This window comes from Camelus bactrianus, chromosome 12 (assembly GCF_048773025.1).
Source record: "Camelus bactrianus isolate YW-2024 breed Bactrian camel chromosome 12, ASM4877302v1, whole genome shotgun sequence".
NCBI classification, from domain to species: domain Eukaryota; kingdom Metazoa; phylum Chordata; class Mammalia; order Artiodactyla; family Camelidae; genus Camelus; species Camelus bactrianus.
This window is the reverse complement of record NC_133550.1, coordinates 15,589,530-15,605,929: the sequence shown is the minus strand read 5'-3', so window position 1 is coordinate 15,605,929 and position 16,400 is coordinate 15,589,530. Positions and strand designations below refer to the sequence as shown.

General features: G+C 41.0%; 1 protein-coding gene across 1 annotated transcript in view; it reads right to left on the bottom strand.

The window, feature by feature from the left end:
* Positions 1 to 3,200: 3,200 nt before the first annotated feature.
* The window catches only part of BIN2 (bridging integrator 2), a 32,515-nt gene continuing 19,315 nt past the window's right edge, over positions 3,201 to 16,400 (bottom strand). Inside the window, exons 6-12 of the mRNA XM_010964305.3 lie at positions 14,275 to 14,382; positions 13,891 to 13,976; positions 12,491 to 12,566; positions 11,572 to 11,654; positions 7,665 to 8,418; positions 4,399 to 4,473; positions 3,201 to 3,609 (exon numbers count right to left, since the gene is read on the bottom strand). Coding sequence (XP_010962607.3) covers positions 3,580 to 3,609; positions 4,399 to 4,473; positions 7,665 to 8,418; positions 11,572 to 11,654; positions 12,491 to 12,566; positions 13,891 to 13,976; positions 14,275 to 14,382 — 1,212 coding nt within the window. The 3' untranslated portion in view covers positions 3,201 to 3,579. The remainder of the gene's footprint in view (positions 3,610 to 4,398; positions 4,474 to 7,664; positions 8,419 to 11,571; positions 11,655 to 12,490; positions 12,567 to 13,890; positions 13,977 to 14,274; positions 14,383 to 16,400) is intronic.

Here is a 16,400-nt window from a genome sequence, read left to right as displayed (position 1 = left end):
GACAGAATAAATTGATTAAATTCATTTTACTTGAATATATTTTTTAAGGCATAGCAGTTATTAGTGCGGAAAAACTACCAATCCAACTAAGAAAGGCAAAGAAAGTAACATATAGGCAAGATATATGTAAGTTAATAAAAAGGTAAGCCTGGCCAGTCCTCAGACAAAAGAATATCCAAGAGAAAAAAGAAATTCAAATCCTAAGGGTTAAACTGCAAAGGTGGCCACTGCTTGCACTTACTGACAAGCTGACCATGAATTCCAGGAAAGGTTAAGATTTTTCTTGTATATGGGTGGGTCTGCCACCATGGTATAGTCCAGTATGTTTGAAGATTGTTAGAACCATAGACTCTCAGAGGCCGTCTGACTCAACTGACTCTACTGATTTTTTTTTTTTAAGTTTTTTGGGGGAATTAGGTTTATTTATTTATTTTTAGAGGAGGTGCTGGAGATTGAACCGAGGACCTCATGCATGCTAAGCATGCGCTCTACCACTTGAGCTGTACCCTCCGAGTCTACTGATTTGCTGTGTTACTTTTGCAGTTTAACTTGATGATTAATAATCTCTCACAAGCATCCTTCTTCTGTTTAAAGCATAACCTTAGAAGGTTTGCTGATACATGATTTTATCCCTGTAGGCACATGCTATTCATTTTGAAAGTGTAAACATGCAGAAAACAGGATCCAATATGCACATGCTCAGCACCCATTTAGCATAAAATAAGCAATTCTGAAAGAGTGTGCACTCTGCTCTTTGGCGTATCCTACACATCCTGGATGTGTCCTGTTGCTAGTGTTCTCTGGATATCTTACCTAGTCTGTCAATATTGTCCTTCACCTTACTGGAAGGCAGGGATTGGGTGATGGTCTTGTAATTAATTCTGGATAGAGATGTGTACAGACAGATGATGAAGGAAGCCTCATGTGGTGCTGGGCTATCAGGGTTCTCCTAGGATTAAATGCTAAACTTCAGAAACTGGAGCAGCCAACCTTTTGTCAACAGACCTCCAGGGGCCTCAGGGCAGGGGATGAGGGATATTCATCTCTGCCCACTTTTATTGGCTTTCAGCACCTTGTGCTGCTGCCAGGATGGTAGTTTTCCAAATCCTGGTCTTTCCCCTGGACAACTTTACCTCCCCACCCACCCCAGCCAGTCAGTTTAGCACTGGGGGGTTGTAAACGAACTTTAGTGACACCAACGTTAATAAGTTCTGTTAATCCACTACCACTGGATCAGCAACTTTACCATTTTGTAAATTAGGGTAAATAACTTGGCTCCTAGCTGGGACTATATAACCTAGATAAGCAAATTACTCATGCCAGCATACTCACCCTTTCCCCTATCTTCCTGGAGCCTCCAGTAGGGCCATATGCAAATGCAGGGACAATCTCACAACTCAGTATAATTTTCCACTTTAGTTGTGCCTCTTCTGTAGCAGCTACTTGAATGCTTGTCTCCCCTCCACCCACCAGATCATAAGTCCCTAGAAGTCCTCTCTGGCACACTCTCCAAAGAGGATCAGTTTCCTAGGAGATGAGGGTCAGGCAAAGTCCTGTAGAGAAAGGGCTGGAACTGGGTTTTGCCTTGGGAGGGGCATTCTAAGCACTTGGTCATGGAGGACCTGGGTCAGTGAGGGCCCTGCATTCCTAGCATTTCCCCCACCCTTCCATTAGCCCTGGCACCACTCTCAGCAGTGATTCTGAGTGCCGAGGGAGTAGGAAGCCTTCTAGGACGGGTATTAAAATACAGACAGTAGGGCTTTTATGGGGGGTCATGCAACCTCCTCTTCTCCATTACAGCAGTAGACATCCTTTGAAGGTTTTAAAAGAAAAGAGTAATAGGATTAGATCTTAGAAAAATGATTCCTAAATACAAATATGCATTTCCTGCTTCCTAAGGGACACATCTACTGAAAAGCCTTGCAAGTTCTCGAGCTCTTTGTATCAATGTTTGTATAGGACACCCAATAAACTGCACATAAAGCATACAATATCAGTTTTGACATATTTACACATGTTAAACTATCAACTCAAAATCAATCAAAATGAGGAACATTTCTACCACCCCAGTTTCCTTGTGCTTCTTTGTAACCCACCATCTTACTAACACCACGCCCCACCAATCGCCACCATTGGTCTTTCTGTCATTGTAGACACTAACATGCCCTCCCCCAAACTGGGCCAGATTTTCTCCAGGGAACCTTCATCTGGAAAGGACACAGTGGCAGAAGGGGACTGAGGCCGGAGTCTTCCAATGACAGCTGCAGTCCACACAGAGCTGCCACAGACATCCATGGGCTGGTTCTTGTCCTTTCGGTCACCTGATTGTTCTTTCAACGTATCCTTTGTTGCTTAATTGTGTCAGTTTGTTGCTTGCAACCAGAGTACTTACATGTAATGCACTTCCTCCTATAGTCACTGTTTCAGAGAATGACACCACCAAATCCTAGTCTCTCAAGACTGACCTAGAATAACTCCTTAAAACTTCAGTCTTCATCACGTGTCTCCTCTAACTCATTGCTAAATCCTGCCTATTCTGCTCCATGCTCAATAGTCTCACTGTCTCTATAAAGTTCTTATTGTTTCTCCTCATCATTTCTCTAGTACCTAGGACAGTGCTTGGCAGAGTAGGTGCTCAATAAATTCTTGCTGAATGACTGAATGAATAGTGACATTGTCCATCAGCCCCAGAAACAAAAACAAAACTGGATGAGTGTTTGTGTGTTTATCAGGGTGGCAGGACTTCAAGGTTAGTTTTTAATGTTTTCATAGAAGCAAATGACAGGTCCTGCATCCAGGACTTCTGACTCCAAATTCCATACCATTTCCATTATATTATTATACTTTGTATCCTTTCCCTTCACTTGGAGTTCCATTTCTTGTTCCACCTTGCTCAGGTCCTCATTTACACCAAGTATCAGACTGTAGACATTAGCTATAGCTCTAAGACGTAACCCCTTTCCAAGAATATTTGTTTATTAATCAAAGAGTGGGGGAGACATCCAGTAAAGCACCTAGATTGAGGAGAGGAGCCTGTGGCCCCTGGCATCATCAAAGAGTTACAGCCAGGAGGTAGGGTGAGCTGGGGGCCAGGGATGTGACTAAAGCTTTCTGAACCTGGGGTAGAATTAATAGCCTTGCCTAAGTGGAGAACAGTGTCGGGCTGGAATACTCCCTGTGTCAAAAAAAATCCATACACAGTCAGAGTAATACTTTATTTAACAATCTGAAAACCCATTTGTTTGGTTTTAAGTCTTACAAAATGAGTGGTAAATCAAAGATCTGTTCACTATTCTCTGAGTATGTGTGCTTATATGTCTCTGTGTGGACCAATGTTTATGTCTGCAGAAGCTTTTGATTTTTATAGTCATTTTAGCCCCACTTTAACTAAAATATAAAGTCTTATTATTCTAACAGTGCTAAAACCTCCATTAATACTAGATCTTTAGAGACTGCCAGTATTCATACTATTTGAGAAACCAGACATGAATGCTGGATCTTACATCCCTCTGACCTAGATCCTCCAGCTGAGGAGCCTCTCTGGGGAGGTGTGTGTGTGGAGGTCTTGGTGGGTCCTCTTCAGGGCCGTGCGTTTTCAATCGTAGATACCTGGAAAGTGAGCATGACTGAATTAGATGCTGACCTCCCCTCCATCAACCACCCACGGAAGTAAATACTCAATTTTCTTCTCCTGAATTGTATTTCATGTAATGTGTGTATAGAGGGGGCAATGTGAAACCGGCCGCTGGCATTATTGTCAAGACGTTGCGGATACTGTTCGTTACGTCGTTTACCATCTCTAAGAATTCACAGGTGAAATTTCTTTTTCATCTTAGTGGCAGGAGTTGTTCTCTTAAGGAATGGGCATCATGAATTAGGTGAACTGATCAGATTTTTCTCTTCTTGGGTATTAGAAAGTTTGGAACCAATTTTGTTGTTCATCCTTAGTTAAGTTTATTTTATAGAATGTAGTCTTGTACTTGCCTAATTCATGGTTCCATTTTATGTCACTGTCACTAATACACTTCTGAGTTATTTTACTATATTTCGTGTGTGTGTGTATATATATTATATATATATACATATTTACTTTTTTTGTATGCCTTTTGTATATCAACTCCTTTTTGAAATAAGTTTAGGTATAACTAAATAAATTCTTAGAAGACAGGTCAAGAAGTTCAAGATCAGTTGGGAAATGGGGGCAGGGGAACCACAAAGTCCCGTTTATTCTTGGTTCTTCTGGCTGCCATCTGCCTGACTTTGCCCTGAGGGCATTGTTCACTGCTGGGTTCCCACTGTAGCCCATCGTGAGGATTCCGGCCTGCAGCCAAACCTCTGTCTGTCCCCAGTGTCGAGTCATACCGCCCACCCTGTCCTCTGCATATCTGGCCTCCTTACCTCTTCTTGAGGCTCAGGTGTTGTGATGTTGTTCTCTCCTGGAATCGCACACACAGGAAGCTGAAGAGCTTGGTGCTACAAAAAAGAAGAGTTCCGTCAGTGGGAGGTGGCTCAGCCTCCCAGCCTCTCAGCTTAAAAGGGTCTTTTGTGCCTTACCCTTTACAACAGTCATAAACATAAGGGCAAACATACAGTGCTGTTTCACTACAGCCTGAAAGCATCAGGGAAGGCTTTACTGTCATCCTCTCTCTCAGATCGGGAAACCAAGATTCAAAGGGTGAAATGACTTTCTGGGACAGGAAACCAGGTCTTTGGATTCTGGAGTTGTTTCCATGATTTGTGTGACATGCATTTATACGTATATCTATGTGAGAGTCTGTGAGGGTATAAATATAGGTCTTAAAACCTACCTACCACTTTTAGACTAATCCTCCTCAAGAATGCGCTGCAGTTCTCACACTCAGATGATCCTAACCCATGGCAGTTAGGAGAGGCAAATGGGATAATGATTTCTTTGGAAAAAGGTCTAGGTTCTGAGGTGGGAGCCTAAGGTGAGGAAAGCCGTGTCTAGGAACTGCTAAGCCAGGAGACGACCTTGGCACTCTAAGGTTTAGAATGAATTTTTTAAATTGAAATTTAACTAATACACTATAAAATTCACCTTTTAAAGGTAGAATCTATTTCTTTCTTTTTTTGTGTGTGAGTAGAAGTCATGTGTTCCACTTCTTTTTTGTTTTTGTTATTTTTTGGGGGGAGGCAATTAGGTTTATTAATAATTTTTTAACAGAGGTACTAGGGATTGAACCCAGGACCTCATGCATGCTAGGCATGTGCTCTACCACTGAGCTATATCCTCCCCTCAAAGTAGAACCTATTTCTAACAGTATGACAACAACCTGAAGTTCTGTGATTTCTTCTTTCAGGAAAATCTCCTTCTTATTTCCACCTCCAATTCCAGGTCACAAATTACCTCAAAAGTAATACTATCTCTAAGAAAGTTATCAAAATCTTCATTTTCTCTCAGGTGAGTCAAATGCTGAGCAAAAACAGATTTTCTCACAGTTATCTCTTTATTTGCCCATTGATATGTCCATAATTCTGCTTGAGAGAAAATATGATTTATGATGCACCTGTGAGGGAGGTGAACAAACCTTACAGGCCACAGGCTTCAGAGGACTGGTGATACTAACATGCTAGAATCTAAGATGCTCTAGTTGCTTAATTCCATTGGAAAAATGTCTCCACAGCCAATGACCAGAGTAATCCCACAGAAGAGGCTGGAAGTAAAGAAACACTATAAATCTCAAATACGAAGACGTAGCCTCAGGGGAAAGGAGGTTGTGCTCAGTACCTCTTCCCAAGAAGGACAGTGTTACTAGCCTATTTCTCAGATAGCATATTGCCCCCTATAATCTCCTCTTCAGTAAGATTATCCCAAGACTGCAAACCTGTTTTATTATTCACTGGAGCCAAACAGAAGGTCATTCTATTGCTGCCTCTATACTAAATTTATACAATATATTACAAAGTCAAATTTAAATTAATTTTGGATTTTCCAAACAGTTGAATTGTTCTTTTCAGTGCAGGAGAGAAGTGGCTTTCCTCTTCACCTACTCAAAATCCCACATTTACCTTCTGCTTATTCACTATCCACATGCCTTGCGTATCTCTCTCCCTCAGCATAGCTACCTCCGACTGGAAACCAGCCAAGGGAAAGTTTTATATCTTGCCCTGTTAGGACCATCAATACCTCATGTGAATCAAGACTGAGGGCATAATACTGTTGATGACTTAGATTTTAGTACCTTAGGGGAGTCAGCTAAGTATACTGTTCTCTTGTCTTCCAACTTTCCTGCCTCACCAGGCATCACACCCTGGCTGCCACTCTTGGACCCTTTGCCATGTTAGCTCCTCTCAGATAGCAGGAGGCTCCCAAGGGAGCCTGGTCAGCTTTCAGTTTGGCATAGGCAGCAGCTGGGTGGTGTGATCTGAGGGGCACCAGAAGTCTCACACTCCCAGCCAGCCATGTGATCATGCCCTGGTCTCCTTCAGTGCCTGGATGTCCCCTTCTCTGACCACTCTGTTTAAATTTGCAGTTCAGCCCCTACTCTTTGTGCCTTCTCCTACTTAATTTTTCCATGTCTCTTATCACCACTAAACTGTAATTTTACTTATTTATTTTGTTTCTTGTCTCTCTCCCCCTCTACTTGAATGTATGATGTGAGAAGGCAGAGAATCCTGTGTTTTGTTCACTGTAATACCCCACCTCCTAGATAAGTGCCTGGCATGGTAGGGGCTCACTGAGTGACTGTGGAATGAATGAACGAATCTGGGTGTCATCTCGTCAGATGTTGCACCATAATCCTCTGTACAAATGCACCTGACTGCTGATCATATATCCTTAGCTTTTAACATCAAGGGAGAAGAACTGTTTTTTAAGGTGGCCCATACCATTTTGGTTTTTCGAAGCCCCTTGTGTCCCCCTTCCCCTATATTGAAAATTTTTTTTCCCATATCATTTTTTAACAGAGCTAATTGCTAAAAGTTCTTGTATTGATCCAAAGAGTACTTAAAAAAAAATCCTTTACACTTAGGGCTTCTTTCTGCTCTCAGGAGTCTCACAGAACAAGTCAAAGCTCTCTTCTATATGAGAGACTTTCTGTGTAACTTGAATAGAATATGACTTGATTTCCAGATCCTTCTCAGAACTGGTTGCTCTCCAGGGGGTCTGCGTTTCTATTTTAACACAATCTTTTTTTTTCATCCATATTCTCACCTTTCAAAAGCCTATCCCTTTTGTTTCACGTTCCTCTGTGAGTTTCTTCTTTCAGGCCTCTCTCATCAAAGAAGATACAGCTTGGAAATGTGCTCATGACATTTTGTCTGGGTCTATTTACCACAGTCACAAGCATGACAAACTGAAGTGAGACTCTCCTCCCTGCCCCATGTTAAAAAAGGTAAATACCAGGATGCCAGTTGTAGATTCTTTATATTGGGAACTCTCAGAATGTGGGCAAAAGAAATTAAGAATCTGCTCTAATAGTAACCTTTTGCAGAGGTCAGTTACCCCAGGGGTATAGATCACTAAATTAGTTGCTATGAAGATGTGAATCAATCCCCAGAACCAAAACAGGTGTCCAAGAATATGCTTGAGACTGTAACATTATGACAGAATCTTATCTACTCTGGGGTAACCTGCCCACAGTAAAGATGATCTACATGGAGATTATGAAAGGGAATAAAGGCCCAAGCAGGTCCACTCTCACCTGAGAGGTCATCAGGCTAGGGGAAGAACCAAGTTCTTCTGGGTTCAGATTGTCGATGTTTTCCTTTTCTCTGGCCTCAGGAGTTCTTGCTGGCTTCTCTGGTGGCTGTGGATCAGGAGAAGCCTCTAAGGAAGCCCTAGGACTTGGGGCCTCAGACCCTGAGGAGGCCCTAGGGCTGGCGGGTGAACCCTGTTCGGAGGCCGAAGGGCTGGAGGGTGCGTTCCCCGAGGAGAACCTGGGGCTGGGAGTGGCCCTGGGCGGAGGCGGCCTGTTGGGGGGTGCGGAGGCCCTCTGCACCGAGGCTCTCTTCTTTGGCCGTTCAGATCCTTCACTTGAGGTGCGGGTTCGGAGGACTGCTTCTGGGAAAGATGAAGCCTGCTCTGAAGAGATCAGGGTTCCGCCTGGTGATGGAGCTGGGGAGCAAGAGAAAACTTCCTCCTGGGACTCCCCACTGTCAGTGGTGGGGGAGGCCTGGGCCTGGGTTGGACCGTTGCAGGCGAGCGGAGGCTCTTCCTCCTCAGAGGAGCTTGCTTCGGCCTCCTCCTCTATTTCCTTGTTTTTCAAGGGCTCTTCTTTAACCTCGGAGTTGTCTTCTGTCTGGCCTGGATCAGATGCCAGCTCTTCTTCACCTGCTGAGATGGAGTCCCTCTCGCTCTTCAAGGAAAGTGCAGAGGGGCTGGTAGGTGAAGTCGGAGGGCTGGTGACTGTGGCTGTTCGGACGGGGGGAGAGATGACTAAGGAGCGCCTGCTACTGCTGAAAAAGGAAGGGCATTTAGAGTCAGAAAGGCTAAAAACTGGAAGTAACCTAAATACTGCAAATAAAAAATGATACACACGCATAACAATAAAACAGAATAAAGCAATTAAAATGATATTAGAAAGTTTGTATAATTTGCAATCATGCTTATAAAGTGAAGTGGAAAAAGGCAATAAAATTTTATCCATATCACAATCTTGATTATGTAAAAATATACAAAGAAAAAGAAACTAGAAAGAAACACAGCAAAATATTAACAAAATATTTTCCTCGGGGGAAAGATTTGTGGATGATACACAGTTGATCCTCATGGATTCTGTATGTGCAAATTCACCTACCCCCTAACATTTATCTGTAACCTCAATATCAACACCCGTGGTGTTTCACGATCATTCACGGGCATGTGCAGGCTGTGAAGACTGAGTGCCTGAGGAGGGCCTTCCCAGCTGAGGTCTAACAAGGCAATCCTCTGCCTTCCTGTCTCAGCTCTCTTACTGTAAATGTGTTCTGTTTGCCAAGTTTTTCACTTGTGCTTTCTGTTGGTGATTTTGCTGTTTAAAAATGGTGTCCAAGTGGAGGAGAGGGTATAGCCTAGTGGTGGAGTGCCTGCCTAGCATGCACAAGGTCCTGGGCTCAATCCCCAGCGTATCCACTAAATAAATAAATAAACAAATAAATAAATAACCTAATTACCTCTCCCTCACAAATGAAAAAACAAACAAATTAAGCCTCCAACTATAGTGCTAAACTGCCGTCGGGAGCAGAAAACCTGTAATGTGCCTTACAGAGAAAATACATATGTTGGATAAGCTTCATTCAGGCGTGAGTTACAGTGCTGATGGCTGTGAGTTCAATATGAATGAATTCATAAAGCAAGGTTCTCCAGCTGGATGAAATGTTGGGGCCAGGAGCTCACAGGAACCTAATCCTATGTTTCCCCAAGGAGCAGTGCTGGTGGTGATTTCACAGAACATAACTACCACGAACAATAAAACAGACTATAACGTTTACAGAGCTTGCTGGATACTGTGCTGAGTGCTTCCACATTCAACATCAGCTTGACTCCTACTCACATCCCTAAGTGCTTCTCATGTACCATCCACTAACTGATTAAGCAACCCACAAATATGTACTTGACAGATACCAATTATGTCCCATGCCCTGTGTTCAAGGATGGGAGATGAGGATAGAAAAAGAAAGGAAAAATTTAGCTCCAGCCCTGTGAGAACTCCTGATGTAAGACAAGCTGAGTGACACAAGGTACCTTCTAGCACCAGCATTCTAGGGCCTAGTAGGTTTAGAAGAGAAGGCCCAGGGTACAGCAAGAAAAGACCAGATTTCTCTACAAGGTTCTGGGACATCTTGGTGTGAGTGAGGGTAAGTTTCAGATGAATGAACACTTAGAGGGAACTCTGGTTTTCAATGCTGGGAAGAGGAGAGAGTTTTCAGAGTAAAAGGGAATTCATTTAGGAAGTTTATATTAGCCCTTTAATGATTCTTTTTAATAGTCTATAACTAACTATTAAATGAGTTGTACGAACAACAAATGTGAGCCCTATTCTTCCTTGAAATCCCAAGCTCAGTTTCACTACCTCTTTAAGGCCTTCCCTGACCATCCTCACATTGCAATTACTTACCTCTTGTAATCCCTACTGGCCTCCTTAGGCACTTACTTTGTACAATCTTATATTGTTCTTTGTCTCCTTAAGTACATTTTCTGTCCTTCTAACTTTCTGTAAATCACTTTAGGGAAAAGACAATTGCCTTTGTCTTTAGATCCCTAATTCTTAGTATAAAACCTTGTGTATAGAAGGAACTTAATAAAACTTCTTAAACAAAGGCTTCAGAATAAGAAAGTGATCACATTCTGAAGGAACAGTGAATTGCTCACATTTACCAGCATAAAGAAAGTATGAAGGCAATAGACACTTCACACACACACACACACACACACACACAGTGGAAAAGCAAGCCATTACAGGTGATGGAAAGATATTTGCAATGCATAATATCTAGAATATACAAAAAAACCCCACTTCATGTAAATACATTTTTGTAAAAGGGTAAACAATCCAAATGAACAATGAGAAAAAAGGATAAACATGAAAGTCACAAAACAGGAACCTTAAGTGGCCAATAACATGAAAAGATGTTCAAGCTAAGTAGCCATTGTGGAGATGTAATTAAAACTGCAAAAAATTCCATTTTATACCCATTACCTTGAAAATATTAAGAAGTCTGAAAATGTCACATGTAGCACGAATATGGAGCCATGGAAGGTATTATTCACTGCTGGTGGGTTGTAAATTGGAACAGCCACTTTGGAGAACAATTTGGCAATGGCAATATCTACGAAGGCTGAAGGAACCTAAATGCACAGACCCTATGACTCAGCAATTCCACTCCCAGTATACATCCTAAAGAAACTCTTGATCATACTCAGAAGTAGAAATGTAAAACGTGTTCATTGCAACATTATTTGTAATAGATTAAGACTGGAAGACAACCGAAATGTCCATTGGCAGGATAGATAAATAAATTGTGAACCAGCCACACAACAGCATCCATAACAATTATGAAGAGGAAAGGTCAGAGCTAGCAACATGTAGCAACAAGGATGAACAAGTCTCACAAAAAACACTAAGAGAACAAAATAAGCTGCAAAAGAATACATACAGTATAATCCCACTTAAAAGAAGTTTAACAACATGCAAAACAATATTTTATGTGTGTGCATGTATGTGTATAATAAAAGTAAAAAGACATGCATGGGAATAAGAAACACTAAATTTAGTATAGTGGTTACCCTTGGTGGGGGGCAAGAAGAAAAAGTAAGTGGGGAAGGGACAGTGGGAGATTCAATTATCCATAGATATTAGATAATTATCTATAGATAATATATATAATGGGTAATTTCTTAAATTTGGTGGTAGGTATATGGCTATTTGTTATATTATTGTTTATACCTTTAGTTATTCCTGAAATATTTCATAAAAATAAAAATAATTTGTTAGGGGTGTAGTACAAACAACAAACAATATCACACACATGAACACAGGAAAGGTCAGGATTGGGGACTGGAGACGGGAGTGCTGAATGCGTTCACACACGGGGCAAGTGAAGCGGAAATGAGCTTCAGAAGTGGCTCACCTTGAGAGTCCCTTCACCACAAAGACTTTGTCGGAATGCTGCTTCTCCAGTTTGCTCATCACCTCGTAGAGATTGTGGTTCAGCTGGAGCAGGCAAGAGAGGAGATGCTGGCCACCAGGGAACTTGAGACTGGCATATCCCTTCTTTACCCAAAACAAAACCTCCCTACCCTTAGCTATAAAATTCCTCCTCAACTGTTTCACACTAGTGCCCAGGGTCCTGTCCCACCCCCCTTTTTCCTTGACTGTGTCTTAAGTTCTGCCTCTTCCATCAGACTGGCAGCTCTCTCAAGTCTGAGTCCTTGATGTTTGATGTTGATGTGAGGTTCTAGCTTCTTTCAGGTGATCCAGGGAATGAAAACTCATGGTCATATTAACTAGGCAAATCATAATTTAGCCAAAGAGACTGCAGAGAGGAATGTATGTGGATGTGAATATAATTAATACTGTAACAGCAAAGAGTCTTGGAATCCCAGGACCCACGGGGAAAGACCCCACGAGATCATGTTCTGTGGCTGCCCGGCACTGAATAGGATCAGCCCTATTCAAGACCAACTGCCTGAGAAAGTGACCTGTGCTAAGAAACGACCCTCTCCGCTGCCTAGCAACAGAAGATAGAGATTTCACAACTTGGTTCCCCATTTCAGCTGTTCCTTCCATAGGCCTAATCTCCTTTATTCATTCTGAAGCTCAAGTTTGGATGCCATTATTCAATTATCACCGGAGACTCTGACATTATGTAAACATGTGCTTTGATACAGTTCAACACAGTCAGTTAAGTGCTATTATTTCATCATGAGAAAAAAGTAAAAATCTGTAATGCCAATATAGATATTTAATGAGATTATGTAAATTAGAGGTACCTTCGTATTTATTAGAAAAACTCTCCGAGATGTCTAAATTGGCTGGACATTTCTCACCTTGCTCATCTCCCTGTAGAAGACATCCCTCAGGTTGGAAATGTTTTGGAAGATGGTCACATAACAGCCAATACGACTATCAGGAGGTAAAACAACAAACACGTACAAGTAAGGGCTGGTGAAGGAAGTCTTTGTTTGAAATACAAGGTAGGAGCACAAGCCAAAGCTAGCCACCAGCAGGCTCCTCACAGAAAAGCACCTGCAGCCTAGACTCAGGATGCTGGGGGGCCTGGGTTTGTCAGAGTCAGGCCAGGAGCACACCTGACTTAGGAGTGGAAAGGCCAGAGGAGACACAGTCAGCCTAAGCTGACACCAAAGTATAACAGATCTCTAGTTGCATGAAGTTATCTGACTCAGGCTCTCCAGGCACTGAAGTAGACATGAAAGCGCTTTGAAGACTTTTTAAAGTGTTGTATAAACATAAGGCCATATTATATTTATTTATTATAATATAATACATAATTATTATTATAAGCAAGTATTCTTTCTCAGTATGCAGTACTTCAACTTCTTGAAGCTGTATGTACATTAATGGAATTCTACTGTAAATGAATTGGGAAAGTTTACATTTAAAGAAACTATTAAGTTTCAATTTTATTTAAATTAGAAATCACATAGTTAATGTTTTAGAATACTTGTAGTCATTAAAAAGGCTCCCTCATTCACAGACTAATATTAAGTGGCAATGTGAAATACTCTGACTACAACTGCATTAAAGCACATCTTGTACGATGTAAAGAAAGCAGGAACCAATAGAACTTCTGCTCAGATTCCTCTTCCAATGTGGAAAATTCACATCTAAACACTTTTACCTACTGTGACGCACAGACACCTTCATTAATGGAAACAGTCATCCCATGGTTTATCTTCCATGTGAATCCGGTTGTTCATGAACCAAGCTTGTTTAAAACAATGCACACTTAGTAGGGGAGGGTATAGCTCAGTGGTAGAGTGCATGCTTAGCAAGGGCAAGGTCCTGTGTTCAATCCCCAGTCCCTCCCATTAAAATAAATAAATAAATAAATAAATAAATAACCTAATTACCTCCCTCCCTCCCCAAAAATAAAACAATCCACACTTGAGAACACCAGATACTCCTAATATATATAATGATAGCATTTTACTTGCCAAGATCTCTCCTATCCAAGAAGCATCTTGTCTTTAAACCCAGAAACGCTGGTAGGGCAAGGATGTTATCTCTGTATTGCAGATGAAGAAAGCAGGGTCTAGAGAGATCAGGTAGCTTGCCTAATATCACCCAGCAAGTTAGTAGCACGGCTGAGGTTACATCCCACTCTTGGATCAGGGCTCTTTTCATGAGGCGGCATGTTTGGGTTGCCAGGTGGCCTGGGCCTCCACTGGTCCTGGGGTCTAGCCCTTTCCTGAATCTTAGTCATTACCTATTATAAAGAATGGGCAGCTCCTCTAGTAGTTCCTGGTTCAGATCTTCAAACACAATCTGGGCTTTGTTGAACTCTTCCTCTGCCTAGGTGGTAAAAGAGACAGGACAATTCCCCTCATTCCTGAACCAAAGCTAGAAGCTGCTTCCTTTATTCTCTGCATTTTTTCAGGAACTAGGCTTACTTGGAACCATGCCTCTCCTTCCCCAGATCTATGTCCTCCCAACCTGGAGTCTCTGATTATCCTTAGAGCATCCGTGTCATGGACTCTGGAAGCTGAATTTATCATTTCCTAAACCCAGCAGTTTGGCCCAACCACCTGCCACCATTATGGGGAAAGGGAGGGCAGGAAGATTTGACCAGGCTTTTTTTTTTTTTTTTTACCTTGGCAGTCTTGGCCTCATCTTTCTTCTTGGCATTCTGCACTGCCTCCAGGTGGTGTCGGGCACTGTCATAGTCCACAAGTTTCCGGCCCCGCTTGGCGATTCTTTCCTAACTCAGAGTCATGAGAGAGGGCCTTGATACTCACTTTTCAGTGGCCAGGATGTGGGTAACAGAGTATCAGAAAGGCAAGATTCTCAGGTCCTATTATCAAATTTCACTTTCTAACAGAGTTTTGTGCCCAAAGGTTTCCCTCATTATCTGGAAAGAATGGGAATTCTCAGGGGGACCGAGAGTAGAAGACAATCCTGTGGAGAACCTGGAAGCCTGCACTGAATTTTAATATATCCTATGAACCCACTAGAAACTGGTTCAGCATCCAGGATGAACGGCCTTGAGAATCCTACTAAACGGAAAATCAAGAGTTTTGGGTTTAACTCCTAATGCAGCCACTTGTTAGCCTGTCGCCTAGGGCAAGGCACATCTCTTGGAGTCTCAGTAGCTTCACCTACCCTATAGTATTATTTTATTTTTTTAAGTATAGTTGATTTACAATGTTGTGTTAGTTTCAGGTGTACAGCAAACTGATTCATATATATATATGAATATATATAAATTCATATATATATTTATGAATATATGAATCACATATATATATGAATCACTTTTTCAGATTTTTTTCCATTATAGGTTATTACAAGATATTGAATATTGTTCCCTGTGCTATACAGTAGATCCTTGTTGTTTATCTGTTTTATATATAGTAGTGTGTATATGTCAATACCAAGCTCTTAATTTATCCCTCCTCAACCCTTACTCCTTTGGGGACCATAAGTTTGTTTTCTATGTCTGTGAGTCTATTTCTGTTTTGTAAATAAATTCATTTGTATCATTTTTTTAAGATTTCATGTATAAATGATATCATATGATATTTGTCTTTGACTTACTTCACTTAATATGATAATCTCTACATGCATCCATGTTGCTGCAAATGGCATTATTTTATTCTTTTTATGGTTGAGTAATATTTCATTGTATGTAAATATGCCACATCTTTATCCATTCATCTGCCAATGGACATTTAGGTTCCTTCTATGTCTTTGCTATTGTAAACAGTGCTGCTATGAACACAGGGGTGCATTTATCTTTTTGAATCAGAGTTTCCTCCAGATATATGCCCAGAAGTGGGATTGTTGGATCATAAGATAACTGTATTTTTAGTTTTTCAAGGATCATCCACACTGTTCTCCATAATGGCTGTACCAATTTACATTCCTACCAACAGCGTAAAAGCATTCTTTTTTTTCCACACCCTCTCCAGCATTTATTATTTGTAGACTTTTTAAGGATGGCCATTCTGTCTGGCCATCTACAAATTTAATGCAAACCCTACCAATTTTTCACAGAACTAGAACAAAAAAATTTAAAACTTGTATGGAAACACAAAAGACTCCAAATAACTAAAACAATCTTGAGAAAGAAAAATGAAGCTGGAGGAATCATGCTCCCTGACTTCAGATTATACTACAAAACTACAATAATCAAAACAGCATGGTCCTGGCACAAAAACAGATATATAGATCAATGGAACAGGCTAGAAAGCCCAGAAACAAACCACACACTTATGGTCAACTAATCTATAACAAAGGAGGCAAGAATACATAATAGAGAAAAGACAGTTTCTTCAATAAGTGGTGCTGGGAAAAATGGCCAGCAACTTGTAAAAGAATAAAATTAGAACATTCTCTAACACCATATACAAAAATAAACTCAAAATGGATTAAAGACTGGATACTCTAAAACTCTTAGAGGAACACATAGGCAAAACACTCTTTGACATAAACCGCAGGAATATTTTTTTGGATCAGTCTCCTAAAGTAATGGAAATAAAAACAAAAATAAACAAATGGGACCTAATTAAATTTAAAAGCTTTTGCACAGCAAAGTAAGCCATAAACAAAACAAAAAGACAACCTACGGAATGGGAGAAAATATTTGCAAATGATGTGACCCACAAGGGAGTAATTTCTAAAATATACAAACAGCTCATACAACTTAATATCAAAAGAAAAAAACCAAACACCTAAACAATCCAATCAAAAAATGGGCAGAAGCCCTAAATAGACATT